The sequence below is a fragment of the Plectropomus leopardus genome, chromosome 13, assembly GCF_008729295.1.
Source record: "Plectropomus leopardus isolate mb chromosome 13, YSFRI_Pleo_2.0, whole genome shotgun sequence".
Lineage (NCBI taxonomy): Eukaryota > Metazoa > Chordata > Actinopteri > Perciformes > Serranidae > Plectropomus > Plectropomus leopardus.
In genome coordinates this window covers 20,111,390-20,137,570 of record NC_056475.1, presented here as the reverse complement: position 1 = coordinate 20,137,570, position 26,181 = coordinate 20,111,390, and the positions used below count along the sequence as shown (strand labels likewise).

Sequence of the window (26,181 nt, the reverse complement as noted above, 5' to 3'; positions counted from 1 at the left end):
AAGTGAGGGCAAAACATCTGGATAGCCCCCTGGTGACTGGCTGCTGGAATAGATCACAAACTTAGCCCCCTCCATGATAGCAGATGGGACATGGAATGAACTAAAAACTCAAAGTACACATCAAATACATTGTTCCCAAAGATGGTTTCTGTCATTTTTGGTAGATATTTCTTATCACACTGATTTTTGTTCAGGCATTAATTTTTATAATAAGTTCAAAATTTAATTGTTTTTTTTTATGATATGAAAAAGGGATGTGACATCACAATTGACAGGGGTGTGTGCACACTTGCACAGGTGCATGGGTGGGAACTCGATACCACGGAGATCACAGCAACTGTATCTGGGATGTTTTGGCTTCATTTTTGTACAGTGGGAGGAAGTGGAGAGGCATCATCCATTTTTTCATACAGTCATTGATCTATGTACACAGTGGGGTTCCTCCTCCCAGAAATCTGCCATGTTGTTTCTACAGTAGCCAAGAAGGGACAAATTTAACACTTGTTCTAGATTGGAGCCATTCATGTTTTCATGTCATGTAGTTCTCCTACACACTTACTGCATGGGAGAAATCCAATCCTCCCCCTCACCACTAGATGCAACTAAATCTGACATGCTGGACCTTTAAAATAAAAATCCAGACCCATTATAACAACAATATATATTGCCAATATATGACACTAACCGTGAGAATATCATAGCTTCCCGCTGTCACCATTTTCTTTGATGACACCATGGCAGTCCTTGGGTCAATACTGAACTTTTCATCCTCATTGCCATCAACAATGCTGTACGTGATGTTGCCGTTAGCTCCAAGGTCACGGTCATAAGCAAAGACACGGTACACCTGCTCGCCACGTTTGTTGCGGTCCCGTTCGGTCAGGCTGATGCGATAGGTGACTTCCGGGAATGTGGGCGGGTTGTCATTCTCGTCTTCGATGTGAACCATGACCCACACAGTGGACTGGCGGGTGGTCACTGGGCCGTCTATAACTGTCACCTGAGGAAGCGTATGAACAGAAATACAAAAAAAAAAAAAAAAAACACACAGGTAGTCATAGAGATGTTTTGTCATGTGTGGGATTTGCATACGTATTAACATCTTAAATGTGTGTGGCTATGAAGGACCACGTGGGGCTGAGCTCATGGGAAATCTCTTTATATCATTGATCCCCTGGAGGCAGAGCAGAGGTCTGATCACTGATCAATTGGATCAGATCAGAGTGAGCACCACCGCTGCCAATGGTACTGCTCACAAGACTATTAATTACAAACAGCCAGCAGAGACTGGCAGGCGGAGCAGTGGGTGGCATGCATGGACTGGCATTCCTATTGAAATCTCAGGACAGGACAGTGTAACAACAAAGACTTCTCTGCCCCCCATTTTAAACTCCTTTTTAGATGTCAGTGTACAAGAATGTGATGCTGTAAGATGCAAGTGTCTTTCTGCAACTTGTACTGTTTCCATTTCACAGTGTGTTGTCATACGCTTGGCTCTTATTACGTACTGGAGCTGAACAAAGCCGCACAAAGAGTTATTGAGTCTAGACAAGTCAATTGGCAATAGAAACAAAACACCAAGCTGCAATTCTGTGGGTCAACTGAGGGTTATTTCATTCCATTTTGCAGAAGGGCAAAGTGCTTGTAGATTCAACAGCATTTAATAAGTTGTAAGAGAAGTCTGGGGAAGCAGAAGTTTGCTCATGTCTCTGAAGTCGAGAATCTCTGATTATCAGGTTCATCTGCATGCAGAGCAGCGTGAAATGGTAATCACGGAGCTATCTGTATGCCCAGTGTCGGCGCTTATCAAATGCTGGGCAGACCAACTCCTCTCCTCCCTCCTCTCGTCCTGAGTAGAGAAGATAACCAATGATGAATGATTACATTTAGAAATTCCTCAACCTGGGGCCCAAAACTACAGCCATTCATCACAGTTTATGGAGCCTTGAGGGCCTGCCAGGGCTGTCCTCCACCCAGTCTCTGTTAATAGTGGGCTGTGGCAGGTGGCAGGGCTAGATAAATAATAATACTATAAACCAATGAACACTGTTCAGGTTATTCTGTACCTCTAAGAAGTGCTCGGCCTGTTGTTCTCTGTCCAGCTTTCTTGCGGTCGTTGTGATCAGCCCTACAAATTGTGAAAAAGAGCAACTTCAGTTTACACAAACACAGGCATGCTGATGGTTGATAAAAAATTATGGGATTACAGATGGTGCCTGTTAATCATTTTGTGTGAATACAAGTTTCATAAAAGATTTGTCATCTCTCTTTGTAAGTTTACAAACAATACAACATTTTTAAAACCAAAATAATTCCCAATTAGAAAGCCTTCAACTTTAAAATGTATGTGTCGACACTCACACACACATAATAACTGTAGCCCGCAGTCCTGGCAGAGACGGCCGCATTTGGCACATGTTCATATGGCACTGTATAGCTGAGGGTCATTCGGTTGGCCAGCGTGCCACCAGGACAGAGGGAAAGGAGCGAGGCTATTGATAATAGCTTTGATCGAACCAGATTATTCCAATGACGGTTAGACGCTTTGACAAACGCTAGCAGGCTGCATTGCAGATCACAGACAATGACAACTCCATTTTTCCCCTGATGCTTTTGTTCTTTTTTTATTTTCACTTCAGGGTTTTCTTATTTTGTCATTTATTTTCTAGCTCACTGTCATTGCACATTCACACAAACAGCTCCCATACATACACACACACACACACACACACACACACACACACACACAAACAGACACAGAGTTTGTGTTAATCAATAATTGCTAGGTTCAGACAGTAAAAACTTTGGGAGCAAAACAAATCAAACGCTCCCCAGACATTTTTCTGGCAAACACGGAAACAAGGATTAAAAATGCGGGCATTAATCCATAAGCAGATTCAGCCCCATTATATGACAGTTTTACAATGTTGTGAGCTGACTTTTGTTTTCCAGAATAAATGAATGTTGTTGATCACAGCTCTTGTATGCTATTCAACATTTCTTGAGAGCATCCAAACACGGTGAAATGGGCACATTTGTCACAACGTGGATCTATTTTATCCCAACACACAAATACACAGAAAAAAGCACCAATACAAGCTGGAATATTATCATTTTGTTTCTGCTTTAGAAAGAGAAAACTCCCGTCTGCTGAAACATTCTTATTTTCATTCAGTATGTGCACAGAGTAACTGTCATGTGCAAATGAAGACATCCACACATACATCCATACATGCATGCATACATATATACTCTGAAGATGTTTCTGTGGATCTTTATGTGGAATAATTACATTAAATGTGCTTGAATGGCGATAATGTGTTTGTTTCAGTGTAATGAACCATCGCAGTGAAGTAGGATTATTTTGGATGCTAAAAATATCTGTGCAGTCAATGGACAGACTTAAACCATGGCACACACACAGTCTCGTGCTTGCACATTTCACACAGTGTCACCTTGAGCTTGCTATGCAGGCTAACTTCAATTAAGCAAATTAGGAGTAAATCTAGAGCAGCGGTCACAAGCTGTAGGAGAGAGACTGGAGGGGGGGAAGGGGGGCTTGTTCAGCAGAACACAGTGCGAGTAACAACTCTGATAAAAATCAATGCTCTGCAGCGCAAAGCACATCTGCAGTTGGAAAACTCCATTTTAATTGGACGTGGGAAAAATATATTCTTTTTTAAACTTTCACATTCACAAAATTTATGCAACGGTCCAGAGGCATGTTTCAAATCTTTACACTCCCCTTTCCTAGAATACTGAAAGGTGGATCTTCCTAAAGGCAACATAAGCAGCCAGCAGGGGTGAGAGGGAGATGATTTTTTAAAACTTTTTTTTACATAAAAAAATCAAACATAAGGGGAATGGCACAGTGGAATATATGAAGAGGGCCCTTGAATAAGAGAAGATGAAACGTTATCTAAGGTGATTATCCTTGTTAGTAATAAAAACAATATATATAAAAGACAATGATAAGAATGACAATATTATTATTATCATTTTTATATTATTGCCATTATTATAACGCATATTACTTTGAAATACATACAGATAATATTTTCTGGGGGCGGGGGAAGCTTGCCCAGGGCACTAATCTGCTAGGTCCGACACTGACAATACTGTCAGTAGCAAATAAAAACAAAAAAAATATATTGTAAGTATCTTAGTCATGTAAGGGGAATTGCTGTCATTCATCTTCTAACTGGAGCAACTTGATATGAACTTGAGATTTTAAAATGTCATACTTTTGTTCACTGTTGATCATGAATATTGACTCAAACCCATACAATTGATTTGTTAATATCCTGGTACAACAAAACCAATACAATCCAATAGCGGATAGCAGAAAAAGGTCACACAGCCACCATGACTCCATGACAGCACTCTGCAAACATGTATGCTTTTCCAAGAAGCACTCTTTCTAACACCCTGTGTCAACACTTATCTGTTCTGTTTTGCCCCCCAAAGGAGGTAGGCTTCACTCACACACCCAGAGACAAACAGACAGCACTGGAAGCTGTCACAGCACATTTACACACTTTGCACTCATTCAAAGTTTGGCTTCAATGCATTTTGGGAATTGTTGCGGCACCTCAAACCCATCAAATTGACACTTCCAGAGTGAACTTGAAAAATGTATTACTTTGAACCACCACAAACCTAGTTTAGAAAAACAATTTGAAACTTGGAGGGGTTTTTTTCGCAGCTGCTTAGGTCATAGTGTAGCTGGCAGCCACTTCATGAAAGTAAATCAATCAGCTGGGTTTTGTTTATTCATCTATCCAATGAAATTGCTCTGGTACTGCAAAGTTTTTGACTGGGAAAAAAGTAATTTGTGATTCTGAATGCATCTGTCATTACCAAACTAATAGAGTGAAACTGTCACTCACATTATTAGGAAAATTATGCTAATTGTGTTTTTTTTAATTAATGGTTGTGCCTTTCTAAAACACCAAAATACACTACATCTACACAAAAAAATCCATCCACAATTATCATAGTTTATTTATTGGGCTTCAATAAGCTAGTGGAAGCCAACCAGAAGTGTGGCCCCTGAAAGAAAAGACTGAATGAACCATTAAAAACCAATTGCTCAGTATTACAGTGAAAGTTAATTTATCACAGCGTGAACAAGATAGTCATCAATATGAGCTCGCTTGTATGGAATTAATGAGAAACAGATAACAAAATACTGTGGATCTTTGACAGAGATAGACAACAGGGCTCAGATGGCTAAAAACTCTCCCCTGTGGCGCGCACACACACACACACACACACACACACACACACACACACACACACTTAAACACAAATTATCTCTGTACAGCTGTTAGGTGCATGTTGTGGTTCACATGAGCCATGAGCACAAGAGGAGGCACACTGCCATGTGAGTTTCATACTGTTTGAAGTGGCATCATCTTCATCGACTCATTGCAATAGAGCTGCCCTCTCTGACGTACTGCTGTATCTAATTAATCAATTGATTAATTTGCCACACGCACTCTCTTGCTTGCTCTCTCTCTCTCCCACCCACACACACAGCAGTTGGATATGTGAGCAGTACTTGTAATCTGCTGGAAACCAAATCAACTCAATCACATCTGATGGATGCATCAGCACAGGGACTCATTATCACAGCTAAGAGATATACAGCCTGGATCATATTTTACTCTCAAGGATTCTAAAGGGTCATGAAGAGGAAGTGTGCCTGTGTTGGCTACACTTTCCATATTGATGAGTGTGTCTCTATTGGGATCAATACTAGCCTTTTCACCCTGCTTCAGTCCAGTCTGCCTCCCTACATATGGCCACATGGATGTATTGTGTTATACACCCATGACGCTAAAATGCACAAGAGCATATTCATAGAGGACTAGAGGAAGAGAGACATGGAAATATCCACTTTGATTTACCTACAGAGCAAATATGACACTGCAAACCATTTGGGAATTCCTTCTACCATAAGCTTGATAACTGACATGCTGCAAGTTACATATAGGCCGTTATTTTTTGATCATTACATTGACATTTCTCTGAATCAGACTACACTTCCCTGTAACAGCTGAAATTTGCCTTTTGTTGTTTACTGAAACGCTCATAATTTAATCTAGGGCAGAGACAGCAAAGACTTGACAATTTTTTTGTTTTTTCTCGATATGTGAATAAAACATTTCACCTCTTCAATAATTCTTTAATGGAAGCTTCAAGCAGCGCCTGTACTGAGAATGCATTGGGGACCTCCCTAGACTTCAAACTTGACAGACAAAACTGAAACATGTCTGAATTTTTTTTATGTGCTTTAACAACTATTGTAGTCTATACAGATATAATGATAAAGTAGAACCAGACAACTTTTAAACTTTAACCCCCTCTAGCGTTTCCTAGTGGTATTATTGTTGGCACAAAGAGAACTTTAAAGCCAACCCAATCAGTTTCCTTTTTCTCCAGAGCCCAGCAACTTTTTTGGAAGAGTTTCAACAGTTACTTCGGTTGTTCCACCGTCCGCCATTTCCACTGCTGTGGATAATAACTGCAAACAACTTTCACTGATACTCTTCGCTAACTGGCAATAGCTGCAGATAGCTATCAGGTAAAACAAAAGTGCTAACCTCTGCCTGTTTTAGTTGCACAATGGTTGAGGCACTTTCTTTGGGTTGTAAATCGACCCTTCAATTTCCCAGAAGATCGCACATGGCGGCTGACAGAATTGCATAGTGGAAGCAAGGCTCATAGGGAACCAATTTAAATAGCAATGGCCATAAGTTAAAAGTCCAGTGTGTAGGATTTAGTGGATATATTGGCAGAAACACGTGAAAATGAGAAATGGGTTTTCATTACTTTAGAATGAGTCGTAACTACATACAGAGCAGGTCCTCTCCCAGGGAGTTCATTATGTTGTTTCTACAGTGGCCCAGAATGGACAAATGGCTTTAGATAGGGCCATTTGCATTTTCCTGGTTTAGATTTGACTACCATAGTTCTCCTAAATGCCTGGCACACAGATGGGTACAATCTGCAACCTCACCACTAGAAGTTGCCACATACTAGACCTTTAAAGACAAAAACTTGGGAATTTCAAGGGCTGCCTCTTGAAAGTTGGAGATTTGAATAACTGGTGGGAAACCCACCCAGTGATTCAAACTCAGTCGACTGAGACAGTTGGCGTTTTTGTTTCGTTTTATTTTGTTTTTTAGGTAGTCGGTGTGCTGTGCAGTGTACTTTCTCTTGATGTTTTGGTCCCCAGATTTTGCTGGAAAGTGAACACTCTTGATTATTACACTACTCTTTGGTACTGAGAGGTGCAGACATGCAGGTTGCGTCACACAGACACAGGAGATACTCTGCACTGTAAAGCTCTGACACAGCATGATCTACTCTCTTTTGCTTAGAAGTGGTGAATTTACAGCTCACTGCAACTTAACATGATACAGTCTCTGGCTTTGGTTTGATGTCTAGGTCAGCAAGAAATGTTGAGTGCTGATCCGTCGTGAGTGCCATGAGCATGTTTACTCTATTAAATTAATGCTGCTGTCACAATGATCATCCTGCTGAGCCCTGTTCAAATTTTAAAGCTTTATATGGAAATACACTCAGAATCCTCAATATTCGTATTGAACAGCCAAATCTAATTCTACTGATATAATTCTAAATCGGGTTCAGCCCTAAGAAAAAGGCTACTATACATCAATTACTGGAAACTATTTGACCATTTTTCTAAGATTCCCCACCCACTGCACACACACACACACACAGAGTTAGAGAGGCCCATTCACGGTTTTTACGACTCTAACAATGTGCATTCCACCGTTCTGAACACAGGGGACCAAAAAGAAAAGTCATTGCTAGTATATACAACAATGCTGACATCATGGTGCAATTCAAGCACATTCACTCCAACTCATTGTAAATGATGCATTAAAGCTTCAACACATAAACTACTCATTTCCATCACAGTACAACAGCGCTGCACCTCATTTTTGTTTATTTTCCACTCTGAACTGAACTGAACTGATTGCTCTAATTGTCTTACCACCCTCCTGTTACAATGGCATCTAGGCCGTCTCACAGCACTGTAGCAAGTACTATACCACTGTGCAGTTATAAAAATAAGTGACAATATACAGCTTTTTTTAAAGATTATTTTTGGGGGGCTTTTTATGCCTTTATTCTAATAGGACAGCTATAGTGTAAAAGAAGGAGAGAGAGGGATGACATGCAGCAAAGGGCTGAGGGTGGAATCTGACCCACGGCGACTGAGGCAAGGACATAGCCTTTGTGCATTAGGCACCCGCAGTACCTGGTGAGCTACTGGGCGCCCCGAAAATATATAGCTCCTAAGATGATATTTGCCATTCAACTACTCAACTTTTTAATTAATGAGGATCAAAAAAGTTGAAAATCATAACCCATATGTAATTTCCACTTTTTGTATAGTGCACAATGTGAAAAGTATGGGATCAATAAGGCTGTAACAAGGTTTCTATCTGTAACGCAGGGTCTAATACGTAGATTTCTAAGTTTAGAAATGATGTTGCGGCACAGTGAGATGACATTCAGTTCACAGGCTGCAATTGTAAATCATCTTTTGTGAGCCTGTTAAAATGCATGAGCAATTCAAGCGCGTGAATGTCTAAAAAAAGATTTTGCAAGCACATAAAACTCACAGATGTGTAGAAAAGATTTGTGGTTCTAGAAATGTTTTGAGCAGTTATAAATAAAACATGTGCACAAATTATCTCAACAGTAAGGTTACAGGAACAGCTTTGTGAATATCTGAGTACTGATTAAAAGTGGGAAACTGTGTGTAAAATTAATTTAAAGGGTAACCCAGGAACTTTACATATTAAAGTCTGCTTATAGGTTTTGGGAGTATTATTGTGTATGTGAATAACTGTCCATCTTCAGTCCAACAGGGTAAAAAATACACACCAAAAAGACAAAAATAGAAGTACCTACTGACTATAACATGAATCAAAAAGGTAGATTTTAGCACCCAATTCCGCTACACTTACAGAAAGGTATGTTTGCATGTAAAGGTAATTGTTCAGGACAGGAACAGGATGCAAAGTGTATCTTCAGCAGAAATAGTTTTTACAACCTCAAAGACTTTTATTTCCCTCATGCAGTATTTTCCCACCGGCTCAAAAGGGGTAACAGACAACCACAGGCTGTCTGAGCATCATTTCACAAGCTTGCACTCTTTAAGACCCCGTCTTGATCCCATGGAAGTGGGCTTATGGTGAAACCATATGGTTGCAGTATTTTTTTAAATGAAAACCTAATCCCAATTCCAACATAATACTACTGAAACCTTTTTGCCAACTTTAACTTTTTTATAACTTTCTGAGAAAAGTATGATTTATTTTATTTTTTTTACTTTATATACTTTATATCACATAATGCATAGACGTTTAGCCCTACTTCAGGGAATAAAAGTAGTGGGGAAGAAAATTGCTTTGACTAATGTAAACTCCTTCATCACTAGAAGATATTCACCCACACATGGGCTTCATAAAAAAAACTAACTACCCTAATTTCCTCAAGTACACTGCAGAGAGCTCTCGCCCCTTAAGAAGACTGGAAGCAATATTCAGCTGAGAGTGTAGTGAAGATTGTCTAGGCGGGCGGCTCATCAGTGTCCTAGATGTTTGACTGTGTGGGCACAAAAGTCTTTTTAATTTGTTGTGTGGGACCAAAGCCTTTTATTGGATGAACGTGGAGTGGGAGGTGCATGATGAAAGAAAATTTCAGAGGCACGTAAACATATTAACACAAAAGACTGGTGTAATTATTTGTTGTTTGTAAGGGTTTATTACTAATTATTCCACTAGTCTACCTCATTATACTGTCAATCGTATTAGCAAAATATTTAAATTATTTAACATTGTGCGTCTGTGTCTCACCTGTTTTTGGGTGGATGGAGAAGAAATTCTGCGGGTTGCCAGCACTGATGCGATAACTCAGACGACTGGGAGTGGCAGTGAGGTCAGGGTCCTGCGCCTGGATACGGATGACTGAAACATCCTTTGGAGAGTTCTCCATGACGACCGGGTGGTAGATAGGATCTGAAGTGAGGGGAGCATTATCATTGACATCTTCTACCTGAGAAAGAAAGAGAGGAGAGGAAAAAGAAGAAGTGAGAAAAAGTGGAGAGAGTGAGAAAGGCAGGGATTGGGTAAGAGACAAGCAGCGTTGTTTGTTTCTATTTGGAGTGTCCCCTTTTGGCCACAGATGTGTAGATAAAGCATAACCTTCTAAATCAGCATGTATGGTAATATCTGTATCTTTGTTCATCAATTTATGAAATGCAGCCCGGACTGATCCGTTATCAATCACAAAATGGAAATTCATTTACCAGAAAATGTCATAGATGTCACACTTTAAATGCACTGCAAATTAATTTCCCTTCCTACAGCATAGATCTGGAATATTTATGGCAAACACAGCATTGATTGAGTGTTTGCCGCAAGCCACAAGAGAGCCAAGATGGTTCAGCCGGTGAATGAGGAGCACCTGTGCCTGATTAATTCCCCTATTTTTGTCTGTGATGAAGAGGTCGGGAGTAAAGCGCCCGATCACACCGCCACACCTGAATGTCCCGAAGCCAGAAAATGCAGTTTGTGGGGGTTTTTTATACACTGCTGAACTCTTCCCCAAAGGGGTGAGCAGTGTTGGAGCAGTGATGTGTGTATGTGAGTGTTTAGACAGTGGATTACTTAGTGCCAAATAAAATAGAAGCTAAAGCAGAGAATTCCCTCCGGTGTGTATCTCTTGCTTGCAGGCTCTGCATTGCTATAGTTATCCACTGCACTGAGCACCATTAGCATTTAGAGAGTAACACACTGATTGTTTGGCTTCATATTGTTATTTTGAAGGCAACACTCCACAAGAATATATGGTTACAACATCAAAACTGGCCTGCAGTTCCATGTTTGCAAGACAAAGAAGCTAACCTATTGGCTGCACCCTTTCACACAATGTCATCATTTTGGGGTAAAGAGATGGTAAAAAATTATATGTTCGAAAACTGCATAAAATCAGGAGTGCTGTATGTAAAACAAAATATTCTATTTGTAATAAATCTAAAAATTGAAAGAATCTGTCTGCCTGTTCTTCATTTTTTTGCTCACAACCAATTAATCTGATCAACATAAATTTGGTGTATTGCTGAAGACCCGAGGAAGTGCAGTGTCAAGTGTGAGCTCTTGAGATCTATAGTAAAGATGTATTCGTAGTGGGTTATGTACAAACTGTGCAGTATATTGAGAGGAAAACCCCTATAAACTTTTACAGGGATCCTATTAACTGGGTACAGCTCACTGCGTTATTTACATAATTTCTTTCACTAACAGATGAAGACAAACCGGAGAGGTTACATTGTCCACAAAAATTTTAAGCATGAACGATATAACTTTCGTAACAACAGTTTTTGTCCGTAAATAGGTCCAAAATATTAAGCTGTTAGCAAATGAAGCCTATACTCTAGCATTGCTAGGGGATGCAACTATGTCATGGCAGATGTATTGCTCAGGACACAAGGAAATACAGTGTTGAGCGTCAAGTTGTTTGGATGAGCGGTTCTTGAGAAAGCTAAACTGCAAAAGAGGTAGTGATCAATTTTCTCCAAACAAACCCTGCTTTAACATGCACTGCACTAGTATAGACTATAGACAATATATAAAGATGGACGACCTGACCGCTTCCCAAAAGTGAAACTAAAACATCTCGATACCCCCTTGTGACTGGCTGCATGGACCAAACTAAAAACTCATAAAATACATAAAGCACATGTCAAATATTTTTTCTAAAAAATGTTTTTTGCCATTTCAGGTAGTTCTTATAACACTGATGTTTGTTCAAGCCTTTATATTTCTTTTAAGTTTGTTTTTAATTAGTTATTTGGCGCTATAATAAGGGGGTGAGACAACATGATTTACAGATTTGTGTGCCAACGGTGTGCTCGCCATCAACAGCTGCAATCAGACTGCTGCTGGTGACTGGTCAGACTAGTGTTTGGATGGGAACTCTATACCTCAGAAATCAGTACTACACAGACTGGCTCCAAATGACCAGTGCAAGATGGCAGCGACCATATCTGTGACATTTTGGCTGAATTTTTGTACAGTGAGAGTAAGTGGAGGCACATTGTTTCTCTTTATTTATAGTCTATAATATAGAATGAAAGTAGAGAGCACATAAAACTGAATGTTCAAAAGCATAGCTGGATATGGTGGAAGTGAATGTGAGATTAAGCAAGGAACACTCAGGCCAAACCTTTTTTTTTTCAAATATAAAACCGTTTCCCCCTGTAGAATTTAACAAGTTATGTGTGATTAGTGTGATGGCTGAGAAGCTGCTCTACAAACAGGTGTGACTCGGTGAACAAAGGTCAGTGTAGATAAGATGTTTTTAATTTGGAACAAATTCCCTGCCTGCAATTTACAGAGTTAACAAAAATGTTTCTAATATATTAAAATACGATTAAAAAAAAAACAAAAAACAGCACCAAAGTAAACTAATTTGGGCACTTAATGTTTATGCCTATCTCTCAGTGACATAAACAAAGGACATTTCCTCAGTATGAAGCTTCTTAAACATGCATAGTACAATGTGAATATTGGCAGCAGGTGTTGGTACCTGAATAAAGACTTCAATAGAGGCTGACAGGGGTGTAACCGCTCTGTCTGCGGCATAGATTGTAAGCCAGTAGGAGTCTTTGCTCTCACAGTCCAGGATACCAGCAGTGTAAATCACCCCTGTTGAAGCAGAGACAAAGATTAATGCAGTTATTACTTGGGCTTGAGAATACATATCTATTAGGTGTGTGTGTATGAAAATGGGACAGTATGGGTGTCATCAGCAGAAAACATCCCTGAAAGATCTCGCGGGGAAATCTTTGAGTACTAAGTTTTCCCGAGGCAAGACACAAATTTAGAGAAAACTTTGTGTCCTGGCTTCAGTGACATTCACAGGCATTAGCGGCGCCGCTGTAGTCACCTTCAATGTTTCAGCTTCTCTACAGCTAATCACAGCTGACCAAACTGCTCCCAGCTGCAATTTGCTTAGTGCTAAACGTACCCTGCACTGCCCTACACCAATAAAGACACACGCAGACACTCAGACACTCACGCACGCTGACTGGCGTGTGTTTAGTGGCCTTAAGGAAGATGAGTAGCTGACAGCTTTGGTGACCTCTTGAGGGACAAAGAGAACACTCACAATGGATGACACATGAGTGCCTCTTTTTTCTTTTTTTCCTGTTTTTGTGAAATCAGTCATGCAGGACTGTCCATGTAAACACTCGAAAAATGACATGCATACTCACACTCGAGGTTTTGGGATCATTCATGTCATTTTTATACAATGCCAAGAGCACTGATGCGTGGTGGTGCAAGGTCACGAGTGTCACATGCAGTTTGTTTTAACAAAGACACCCGATGTTAGGATCAAAAACAACACATATCTAATTGCATCATTTCTATCAACAGAAAATAACACATCATCTAGGAATAAATACAGTGAACTCGTATTAAAGGCAAAGCCAGCAGTTGACGCATTTCTGTTCAGTGCACAAAAACTTTTAAGAGCCAGGCAGCATGAGTCTGTTACTTTAACTAACTTAAAGAAACTCACTAAGAGCTAAGGCGTACTGCATGTGTTTGTCGGTGCTTGCAGAGTCTGTGCATGCATCTGTGCTTCAGTTCACAAGCAATTAACCCCAACGAGATGCTCGACAGAGCTGAGACTGGACATGTAAGGGGGTGTATTTTTAATTTGACTTTTTTATGCTTACCTAAACCTCAACTCTGCTATTTCACTTCCTATAATTAAAGACTGGTTGGTGCTGATGATGTTCGTGAAGTTTATGCTCTCACATGCAAAGATTTATAATGTGTTCACATCACTAATAGATAGTGAGAGCATCGAGAAAGAGGGATAGAGAGATTTGATCAAAAATGATTTTCAGGTCATGTAGTACAAATGGAAGCCCAAATCAGGCATTCCTTTAATTTGACAGATATGAATCAAGGTCTATGACTCAAGGGAGGCAGAGAGAGCCAAGACAATTCAGCCCAGACTCCACCCGCCTGGGATAAACATGCTCAGTGGCACTATTGCTTGATTCCTAACCTCAGTCACCGTGTTAGTAATGTTTTGCAGGGTAGCATTTAAACCAGGATACAGATAACCTCAGTGCGTAGCCCAAGGGGGGCCCATGCAAAGGTCTTTGGTTGACCCTTGAATGGGATCAAGTACTTGCTGACTTATATCAGTGACAATACAAGTTATATGTATTTACATGATAAAGACATTTATTATAAGATTTTATAGTTATCCAATATCCCCAGTTTGGCAAAGTTGAAAAACTAGGCCGAAGGCATTCCTTGGTACCATCTATAGCCTGTGTTATAAAGATGGATGGCATAAAAGCTCCCTAAAATCAAGCCGAAACATCTTGATTTTGACCCTTGGTGGCTGGCTGCAGTATAGGTCATAAACCCTGCCCTATCCAAGTCGGTAGATGGAAGTAAAAAATCAAACTCTTCACTAAGTAATTTTTTCCAAAGATGGTTTCTGTCATTGTAGGTAGTTCTTATCACCCTGATGTTTGTTCAAATCTTAAATCTCTAGTTATAATTAGCTATTTAATACAACAAAAAGGGGTTTTCACTACTTGATTGACCTGATAGTATGCTTGCTATTCCCATATTTGATTTTGCTTTTCTCTAATCATTCATCAGAGGGCATTTTTTCTCTCCCTGTTTTGTTTTATGGTAAAAGGAGGAATAGAAGTGTCACAGTCTTATTTGAAGGAAGGGTTTTGAAAGTGACTTGACCTTTTGAGCTTTGTAATCACATTGAGTATGCAAAACGGAGTAAGGCCGGGACAGGTCTATAACACTGGATTTGGAAATGCTTGTTAGAGACTTCACCTCTGTCACAACACGGCTAATGGCCAAGACCTATTTGAAATTGCCTGTGCTGGTATTAGAAGTAAGAGTGGGTGGATGTTGTTGGTGGTGGAAGCGGAGAGGGTTTGGATGGGATGCCCAATTTGGAAAATTGTGTCGCCCTGCTGTTCAAAAACAAATCTCTAACCAAAGAACTTGAGCACAAATTCCATGTCAGTCATACTTTCTGAATAGATTATTAAAATATTACATCATTATTCTTCACTCCCTTCACCCTACATGCTCAGGTTTCAGTCATACAAGCACTCAAATCAATGACTAGAGGTGTGACTGTGTGGCCCCTTTTTGTGTTCTTGCGTCAGTCTTGTTGCAGCCTCCTCAGCCGCATGGTGAAGGTGTTACCTTATCACCAGAAAGCACGTGTATATGTCAGATTATGACTAAGCAGCTGCCCAGGGAGCATGCACAATGCATAGTAAAAGTGTTTGCTGAAACACACCCTTGCTCTGTCGTCCTTGACCACGTCCTTTTCAAACCACATCTCATCTCTGTCAAATAACCCGACAAGAGAGAGGCGAGGAAAACAGAGCTGGCTGTTTCAAAAGCTCTTTGAACTTTAAGACCGACAGGCACTATTCAGTGAATTCAATATAAATCTGACTTGACAGCATCCATTCTCACCATAAATAACGCACTTCAAAGAGTGAAAAAAAAAATTGAAGGGTCGTGGCATATTTTCTAATCTAGAAGTTCACAGTACGCTTGGGTTTACATCCATCTGTCATGTCTATTCAACTTCTCCATTCTTAAAAAAAACAGTTTGGGGGTCCCCACTATCTAATTAATGTCACCATATCAAATAATCAATCCAAAGATTGATGAGTAAATACTGCGTGTACGTGTCTACATCTCGAGGCACAACAGTGTCTGGCAGAAAAGACGACATCAAAAGTTCAGCCTGATAATTTTAACAAATGCAGGGATAGATTACTTTTTAAAAGTGTGTTTGCCTGTAACTTAAAGACTGCTTTATCCTGACTGTGACAAATCCTGGCGCTTGCAAACCCACTAATAGAGGAGCAGTGGCTTCTGACAGCTGCCCAATGAGAAATTGCAGGGCTTGCTTTCCCCCTAACCAATGACAAGAATACCAATTTTTGTTCAAAGTACAGGAGTGCTAAGGTTTTAAGCCAGAGAAGATCCTACTTCTTTTCTGATAGATAGTCCCTGTACTTTGCAATAAAAGAGTGAGTCGCCTTAAGCATCTAAATATCAAAGGTGGAAAAGGGGGCATTCATAAATGGTAAAAATGGTATGACGGACAATGAGGATGTCACAGGCTACACAAGATGCATCAGAGCCAATATACAAACTACAGAGGAGAGGTGGGGATGCACAAGTTCGGACAGGCTTAACAAAATGGATTTCTCACACAATATCTAATTCTCTCTGTCCCTTTTACTCACTCTCACTGTCTGTCTTCTCATACTTAGTTTTGGCACTAAGAGCCACAGATTGACAAGCAGTCAGAGCTGAGCCACTCAACATGGCAGCTAAATGCATGGTGGGAGGACACAGCGGTTCGACTCTGTCCGTGCCTGACAACACTGACTTCTCTAGACGCTGTGAGATGAAATGAAACACTTGATGAGGGAAAACTTGGCATGCGCTTACTGTCTCTTCTCATCTGATACCAAAAGAGGGTCAGAGACTTTTCACATGCTGATGATATTTGGGAAAAAATAACAAATGCTGCAACTTAAAAAAACAAACTTCCAGAAAGAAAAAAAAGTATATAAAAAGGCCTGGGAGGAAGAAAGCCGTATTTTCTTCTGACACTTTTTATGTACTCCAGACTCCCCTGCACCCTCTTCCTTCCTCTCTTCGCTTCACTTCCACTCCCCTCTCCCTTCACTTTCTGCTCTAACAAGCACTCTGATTTCCCCAGGAAAATCTGCACTCAATAAACTTTCTTACTGGCTGTGCCTTACTGAGGTTTTAATACTTAAGTAAATAACAGCACCACATACTGTTACAGAAGACTGTAGGGATCTGTGTGTACTGTAACACTGTTAGCACGGTGTCCACACTATACATATGTAATTATATACACATGGAGAGATAGAGTGAGGGCAAGAGATATTCCCTCCATTTGTCCATGTGCTTCTCTCTCGCTTTCTCTCTCAACTACAATCAATACTAATTAGCCTAGTTAAAGGTCAATACAGGCCTCCAGTGCAAGTCATGTACAGTAGGGACAGTGTGACAAGAGGTGAAGATATACCGCCAGACGAGGAACAAAGTCATTTTTCCCTAAAAGTAGGTACTAAAATAAACTCTACTGGCTAAAATTAACCACTACACTTATTTTCCAACCAGCACTAGTCACAACACTGCAAGTTAGTAATGACAATTTATTTTAGTATCTGCTGTACTGTATATTATTGTAATATTATATAACTACTTTTAACTTCACTATTTGTTTCACAAGTTGCAATTTCAATATATTAGCTAACTAGTAAAATGTACATAATTATTAAGTAACACATTTTAAGTACAGCTTTTTATAACAGTCACTAGTCTCTATTCCATGCCTGTCATTTACAGGTAATGTGCATTGGTTAAAGCTGTACTTGGTAACTTTTATAAAAAAAAAATCTTTTTTGTTATATTATATAGCTGAAACTGTCACTATACCCACATGGTGCATGAGATGGATAGTTTGTGAAAACAACCACACATGTTCTTATTATGACACATAGCACCTCAATGGCATTTTGTTCAGCTTCCCCTCAGGGTAATCCTCACCGCCATCTTAAGGGCTGTTCCAGCTGTCTGAAAAACTAAATTGAACTTGGTGAGATCGACCCTTGGAGGGCTGAGGGAGCGAATGAACAAGAATGGTTACTTCAGAGGTCTCTATCACCCACAATGCATTGCAGTTATGCATGTGATGCAAAAAAATACATCCATGGTCAGGGGGTGGTAATAAGTAAATATCCAGTTGCAGCACAGAAGGAGAATATGGATAAACTGATCAACAAATAAATGTGGGTATACATTCACCATCTGATTCTCTCCAGTTTTACTTCCTTTAATATATTTAATAGGTCTGTTTAGGTAGCGAATCCATTAGCGTCAGTATTAGGATGAGGAGAGACATGATTTTTATATATTATATTATTCTGTCTCATGGACTGCTGTGTGAATATAGTGACAGTTTTAAATATGAAAAGAAGTTATTTTCATAAAAGTTACCAGCTGTAGCTTAAATAAGAATATATCACCTGTTCCTTCTGTATGTCTACTGATAATTTGATGCTACTTGATTATATAGTGTTCAGTAGAATTTAAGGTTTAATATAAATGTTGATTTTGTTCATGCAACAAAATCAGTTTTGTCTAACAAAATGAGTAGCAATGTTGACTCTGAGAAATTGTTTTACTGAGCAAAAGAAACTGTGGATGGTAACAAATGCAAATAAAAAACAGGGAAAACTAGTGACAATTAATGTTTCCATAGTGAAGCAATAGTCTGTAAAACATACTCTCCAGTAACTAATAATAAAATAAGTGAAACTGGGTTAGATATGTGGTAATTAAATTGGTGAGTACTGAGTGAGGAAGATGTAAATAACTAATGAAGTGTGGAAAGTAATGATTAAATTATAATAATAATCATAATAATGGTGCTTACTACATTGCTGTAAAGTGGTTTATCAGGTAACCTTACAGCAGAGGCTGTTGGCAGACAGAATGTGTCATACTTAAGACAGCTTTATTTTAAAGTATAATTGTGACTTCCACCTTAAGCCTTCAAAATTCCCACAATGCTCACTGTTGCATGCTTATACGCAATCCAGGACATGTCAGTGGTAAGACTCAGCGTCAGTGGTAATTACGAGGCACCACTCACTACAGAGTGCCCTGGAGGATGAGTGAATGAGGGACTGATTTTGGAGCTTGGAGTTTGAATGTTTCAGCACCATGGAGAGAGAGAGAGAGAGAGAGAGGGAGATTAGGTTTAAAAGCTTCGGCACCACGGATAGGGACACAGACTGCAACAAGCCTTGATGGGAAAGCAAGAACTCTCACTTACACCCACTTTTGTTCCCATGGAAATATCAAAAAGGTGCACTCACTTTGCTGACGTGAAATTTGTTAGGACTGTCAATGGGAGGGCCTTAGATTCAAGGTAATATCTTTGTGTCCAAATGAGTTTTACTTCTCAGATGAAAAATATATCAAATGCAAAGATTATATATACCTGTTCATGTTATCATATTGCATGAACACAATTTGGTGAAATTTAATTGTTTTCGGTGGCCTGCAGGTCTACACATTTGTTAGCAGTGTCCATCAGGCTTTCTAAGACAGGGATGGGAGATGTAACACTTTTTTTTTTTTTTCATTCAATATGATATCGAGACTGAGCAGTTCTTGAATGGGCATGTGGTATATTCATACTAATGGTCATTTTTAACATGCAGATAGTTAAGGGGGGAAGAGCATATATTAATAATAAACGTATAAGAAAATAAAAAAAAAATAATAGGCCTACATTTGTTCTTATTAAACCAAAAATTTTGCAGGTTTATAGCCACAGTCTACATCCAGTAAGTCAGACTAGTCTCCTAATAACTTTAAGGGTGTGTAAAATGTTTGAAGCTGCTGAGTGGCACTTTCTTGTCTCAAATAGTGCAACTTGCTGTATTTCTATCTACAGGTAAAAAGTAGTATCATACCATTCTAGGTTTCCTTTTTGTCTTTTTTTCACGTTTGCAGAAGTGTACGGCTGCGCTCTAGGTTCTGATGTCACATATGTTTCCACAGTTAAGTGACATGGGCCAGGTCAGGAATGTTTTAGCGGAAACCTATAAAAAAGTACCAAAAAATATTTGACGCACCCCTGTGTATTTATATAATTTTATTATCTATATATATATATATATATATATATCTTTATTATCCCTTTTCTAAGATGACTTTAATAAAATTTATGGTAAGACCTACCCTTGTCATGTTAAATTGCATGATGTGTCCTTAAATTTCTCATAATGTTTAGTATTAAGAATTACATTTAAGTTGCATTTCTTCTTGTCCATGGTTCATTTATATATATATATATATATATATATATATATATACATATATATATATATATATATATATATATATACTATGTGTATATACTACTATACTATACTATTATATGTATATATATATATATATATATATACACATACATACACACACACACACACACACACACACACACATATATATATATATATATACTTTACATCAAGAGAGAGTTGGCCTTTCATTCTGATCATGCGCCAATATGAACTTATATGAACTGTCCTATTTTTATACTGGATATTTGATTCATTTTATCCCTGGGTGAGTGAGTCCCGGCCTCTTGTTTGGATCAACATGTTTTCAGCTGTGGTTTGGCAGTTGGAGACAACTGCACGCTTATTTTTGGGTCAGACCTCCTTAAATAAGTCACAGTGATTCCCCTACTCTTGGAAAGGATGGTGGTGCTGTGCAGGACAGCCTTGATCAATGTTATCCACACAGCACTGGATGACTTGTACTGAGCGGCCTGAGGCCCAGCCAATGTAGCTGCCATGCTGCCCTCATTACAGTAATGATCTCCCAGTACACAGCTCCCACGTGAGGCCCCATCAACACACTGACTCTGACTGTACCTCACACTCTCTTCACCTCTCTCCCGTTAATAAATACATACAAAATCATGCTATCAAGTGTTGATGCTGTTTGTGTGCAATGCATAACAACAGTGCAATAGAAACACACATTAAACCGTTAAGCAACACCTACACATGCGTGAAAGTAATCAGCACCAGCACAGGAATAATAAGACTTCCTATGATACACAGTGATTAGCAACACATTTGGGTGTTGATATTCTAAGCATGGCACTGTAAGTTATTGGATTTCCACTTTACATAAATAGGCTTCAGCATTGATCTTGTGTCGCACCTGTGTCTTCGTCAATGGTGAAAGTGCCCAGTCCGCTGCCTCCTCTGACAGAGTACCTCAGCAAACCATCTCGGCCCTTGTCATCGTCCTTAGCGCTGACTGTCAGGACGCTTGTGCCTGCACGAGAGTTCTCCTTCACTGAGCCTCTCACAGCAAAGTCGGGGAAGTAGGGTGCATACAAATTCTCATTGACATCCACCACCTGAAGAAATGCAATGACTCACTTTAATTTGTACTGATAATTTGAAAAAAAGTGTGTGAAGATATGTGTAATATCTTGCAGTATGAATATACAGAACAGTATTAGACCAATATACCAATATTTCCTTTAATTACATTATAGCTAACAGCTATTCACAATTTCCTGGCAAGTAATCATTTTGGTAAATAAATTATTTTTTGCAAGTGTAACCTAAATGCTCCCTTTAAATCATTTGGATTGAATGAACTATATTGACCTGAATTGAATTGAATTGAATTGAAATTGACTGAACTGAACTGAACTGAACTGAACTGAACTGAACTGAACTGAACTGAACTGAATTGAAATGAATTGAAATGAACTGTACTGAACTGAACTAAAATGAATTAGATTGAAGTGAACACAATTTAATTTTATTTAATTTCTATAAATTAAATTGAACTAACTTACTAAATAAATTGAACTTAATTTAGTGGAACTGAAATTAAATGCATTTAACTGAATTTAAATTAAATCAAAATGGACTGAAGTGAGCTGAGCTTAAGTGAAATGAACTGAAATGAATTGTGAGGTATCCTGCAACTTCTCCTTAAACAGTCATTATATTGAGGAATTTTAGGGTACCATGATCTAAATGCTATTATACAGGTATTTCTTCCCTTAGAATAAAAAATGAAGAAAACAAGGAAAAAATATGTAAATATTGGTATTTGGTAGAAACAATTTGACAAAAATGTCTAATTAATGAAGCTGATTTTGATGTAGTATTTGTTATTATGTCAATGTGTTTGTGTGTGTGTGTGTGTGTGTGTGTGCGTGTGTATTACACACCTCCACCTCCACAAATGTCTGACTGATGAGGCTGGGTACTCCTCTGTCTTCAGCAAGAAGAGTCAGGTTAAAAAACGGCTGTTTCTCAAAGTCCAGCTCCTTTCTAATCCTCAACACCCCACTCACAGCATCGATCTGTACAAAGCATTACATTCCCATACATCATAAACTGCCAATAAAAAGAGGATCAGGATATGCAACAGCACAGACAATACAAATAGTGACATCACCTACCTCAAAAGTTCCATTGAAGTCATTAATCAGGGAGTATCGGACCTGTCCGCCGGGGCCTACGTCTGGGTCCTGAGCCTGCACCCAGGTAATCACGGCCCCTGGTGGGAGGTCCTCCAGTACACGAGCACTAAAGCTGCTGGGGATGAAAGCTGGGGCACAATCATTGACATCCTCCACTATTATACTGAGAGTAGTTACTGACGACCTTCGAGTGCCTCTTTCCGCCTTGTCTCTCACTTCAATCTTCAATGTGAACATTGGGATGGTTTCTCTGTCTAAGTGGCTGGCAACAAACACACTTCCAGTTTCGCTGTCAATACCAAACTGAGGGACACTGGTCAGCATTATGTACGAGAGCTGCCCGTTTTGACCCATGTCTCTGTCAAACGCAGTGATGGTAATAACTTCCATGCCAATGGCCGAGTTTTCTGCCACAAGAGCAGAGAAGCTGTCCTCATAAAATTGGGGGTCGTTGTCATTTGCGTCCTCAATAATCACAGTCAGCAGTCTCCAGTTGGACATCTGAGGAACACCCTGATCGTAGATGGTGATATTGAGGAAGTAACGATCCAATCGTTCACGGTCAAGCGGCTGCAACACAGTTATCAACCCATTCTCCATGTTGATATTGAAGCAGTTTTCTTTGTTACCATCAGATATGGCAAAGAGAATGCGGCCATTGAAACCTGAGTCACCATCACGGGCTCTCACTTGAAACACACTGGCACCAGCAGCAAGGTCTTCTCTCACAAGAATACTAGTCGGCAAGGCCTCAAATTGTGGAGCCTGTTTGTTTACAGAGAAAAGATCTGTATATCTCTCATCAAGTCTTGGTCTAGCCATTGCAGACGCTTTTGAGAGCATTTTTTCTGCCAGCAGCTGGGCTACCCTGGTCTCCTTGCAGTTGAACCCCCTGCCTGGCATCCTACCCCTCACCACAGATACATTCACAAATGTAGGCTCAGAGAACATCTCCCCATCTGTTGCAACTACTTTCAGGTTGAATACCCCACTTTTTAAATTAGCCACTCCTAGTGATCGCTTCAATGACAAAGCCCCAGACTCTGGATTTAGGTCAAAATAGTCTAACTCATCTCCAGACAGTATCTTGTATGTCACCATTCCTAGCTCATCCATGTCCACAGCTGACAAAGTGACAATAGTCTGGCTGACAGGGAAATCACGGCTTATCATTCCCCTGCAAGACACCCTCTCAAAAAGAGGCTGGTTGTCATTTATATTTATCAGACGAATGGTGACATTAACTTCGCTCTCCCTTCTGTACGGTGAACCCCAATCAGACGCTCGCACTGCAAAAGTATAGGTATCATCTGATGACTCAAAGTCTAGGTCACTTGTGATCCGCACCTCCCCTGTGTCCTGGTCAATTGTAAATGGAAGAGACTGTTCGCCACTTATTGTGTGGGTTATATACCCATTCTCTCCTTTATCAGCATCCACAGCGGATACTATGAGAACAATAGTGCCTATAGGTAAGCTCTCATTGATTGCAATATCATAAAATGGCCTGTTGAACACCGGAGAGTTGTCATTAGCATCGTCTATGGTGATTTGAACTCTTGCTTGCTGCTGACTGATAATATCAACTACCTCAATTTCCATGAAATCCTGTGATATTCTTGTCAGATGCCTTGTGGTCATAATAACTCCAGTCAAAGGGTTTATATCAAAGTACATTTGATCTGAGGCGCTGCCGAGGCTGTAATTGACACTCAGAGGAGCTGGGGAGATTTTCACCACCTCTACAATAGTGCCTGGGGGAGCTATTTCACTCAGCGTGACTACATAAACATCTTTCTCAAAATTCGCCAATACTGGGTCTGGCTTTGTTACCAACAACTGAACAACTTGAGCATTAGAAAACTTTGGAGGTATGCCTCTGTCTTTAGCCTGGAAGGTTAAGTTGCAGCCATAGGGGAATGTATCCCAGTCAAACAATTCTGAAGTTTTAACCCTATAATCATTCCCGACAGGCGATCGATCAATCACAAATTGTTCAAGGGGGTCACCCTCAATGATGGACACCCACTCTATATCCCCAGATACCCCCTCGTCTTTGTCCTCCACAGTCAAAATAGCATAGACTGGGTCCTTGTCTGTCCATGATGGAATGACAGCAATTGCATTAAGAACAGGAGCAAACTCATTTACCTGCTCCACAGTTAGGACCAGCCTAGCAGTGCTGCTGATGCCATTGTTTCCATAGAGTTTCATACCTCTGTCCACCACCTGTACCTCCAGCTCAAACCGGGCTTGTTTGTCCATCCTGGGCCGACCTGTCAGAGTGATGACCCCGCTGGTCGGGTGAACAGCAAAAAGGTCAATTTTGTTCTTTAAGAAGTAGTAGAACTCCCCGTTGGATCCCACATCAGCGTCTGTGGCTGTTACTCGTCCTATGCTGGCTCCCAGAGGGGCACTCTCAGACACAACGAATGAATAGGAGGTAGGGGAGAAGAGAGGTCGGAGATCATTGGTATCCAAGACCTTGATATAAACAGTAGCTAAGGCCTCTAGGCCTCCTTGGGCAGATGCCTTAACCGTCAGTGTGTAATTGTCCTGTACTTCCCGATTCAAAGTGGCACCACTGCCTCCGTTAGTGCGTATACGGAGGAAACAAAAATCTCCCATTACAAAGTCCTCAGCCTGGAAGATTCCCTCACTGTCTCCAGACACAATGGAATATTTTATGTCTAATGACCGAGGTGGCCCAAGAATGATGCCCATTTTAAACTCACTTTGGGTATAGGTTCTTGCAGCAGAGTTCTCGAAGACGGAAGCATTATAGGCCGGCTGGGTGAAGAGAAGCAGGCCTTGTCCTGACCTCGGTTCTGTCAGGAACTGGGCATGGGTCATGGGGAAAAATAGGAGGAGGAAGACGAAAATAAAATGGAAAAGAAGAGGAAAGCTCGGTAGAGGAAGCATATTTCTCCATTGATTAATCTTCATCACTATTCCATCACCAGTTACCCTATATTTGGAAAGAATAACAAAAAAAAAGAAAGATCCAGATTCAGTCGGTAAGATGTTAAAGACATGCACTCTGCATGCTAAAAATCTGATATAGAACTGAGACAAAAGTTACAAAGACATTTCAGGAGCGCTGCTTATCACCACAGGGATATGATAGCATATTCAATGTTGTGCTTCAACAGTTTGCATTCAAACACTGACTATTGCACCCGAAAGACTCTGAAGCAAAGACTGACACATCTTTAAGCAAACCACATCAAAGCACAACACACTTACACAGCCTCAGTGAAACACACTATGTTACCACATAAAATAACAGGGATCAGGAAGAACACTGTTACTGTAATACAGAGTGCCTAAACGACATAAGGGCTGTTGACTGTTGTGGTATTTTCACAAGAGAAAATCTAACTAGGAAAAATAACAAACATGGTCTTAGAAAAGTCACTGTGCACAATTTCTAAAGCAATTTTACACTTTTGTAGAAATCAGTTGCACAATAGCATTTTTCAAAATGTTGTCAGTAGTGGGATGTAACCAAGTACCATTTACTCAAGTATGGTACAATTTGAGGTACTTGTACTTTACTTGAGTATTTGGAAGACAAATTTTGCTTCACTGTGTTTATGTTGTTTATGTGGCTACATTGCAGGTTCAGATTATTATTACAAAATATGTAACAACTAATAAATTAGGATATATTATTATGCATTAAGCAACTGAAAGTAAATAAACTTGCTCAAATCAGGCCCACGCTTACCAGCTGCAACATTAGTGATGATTACACATAATGCATCACTAATTACAACACAGTCATATAAATATATTATCAAAAATGAGCCATTTTGCACTAGAGGGTGAAATCAGGTAATTTGGGACACTTTTTGTTTTTTAAATGGTGAAATCAATTTATCTGTTTAGTCATAAAATCATTAAATCATAATGTAACCCGTAACTATTCATTAAAAAAGATATTTTTTTCCATGCTTTCTCTATTATTTT

General features: G+C 39.7%; 1 protein-coding gene across 1 annotated transcript in view; it reads right to left on the bottom strand.

Annotated features, from left to right (window-relative positions):
• The window catches only part of LOC121952765 (protocadherin Fat 3), a 111,581-nt gene extending 86,519 nt beyond the window's left edge, over window positions 1–25,062 (bottom strand). Inside the window, exons 1-7 of the mRNA XM_042499592.1 lie at window positions 22,189–25,062; window positions 21,955–22,089; window positions 20,922–21,123; window positions 12,637–12,755; window positions 9,903–10,101; window positions 2,067–2,128; window positions 686–1,000 (exon numbers count right to left, since the gene is read on the bottom strand). Coding sequence (XP_042355526.1) covers window positions 686–1,000; window positions 2,067–2,128; window positions 9,903–10,101; window positions 12,637–12,755; window positions 20,922–21,123; window positions 21,955–22,089; window positions 22,189–25,062 — 3,906 coding nt within the window. The remainder of the gene's footprint in view (window positions 1–685; window positions 1,001–2,066; window positions 2,129–9,902; window positions 10,102–12,636; window positions 12,756–20,921; window positions 21,124–21,954; window positions 22,090–22,188) is intronic.
• Window positions 25,063–26,181: the final 1,119 nt, after the last annotated feature.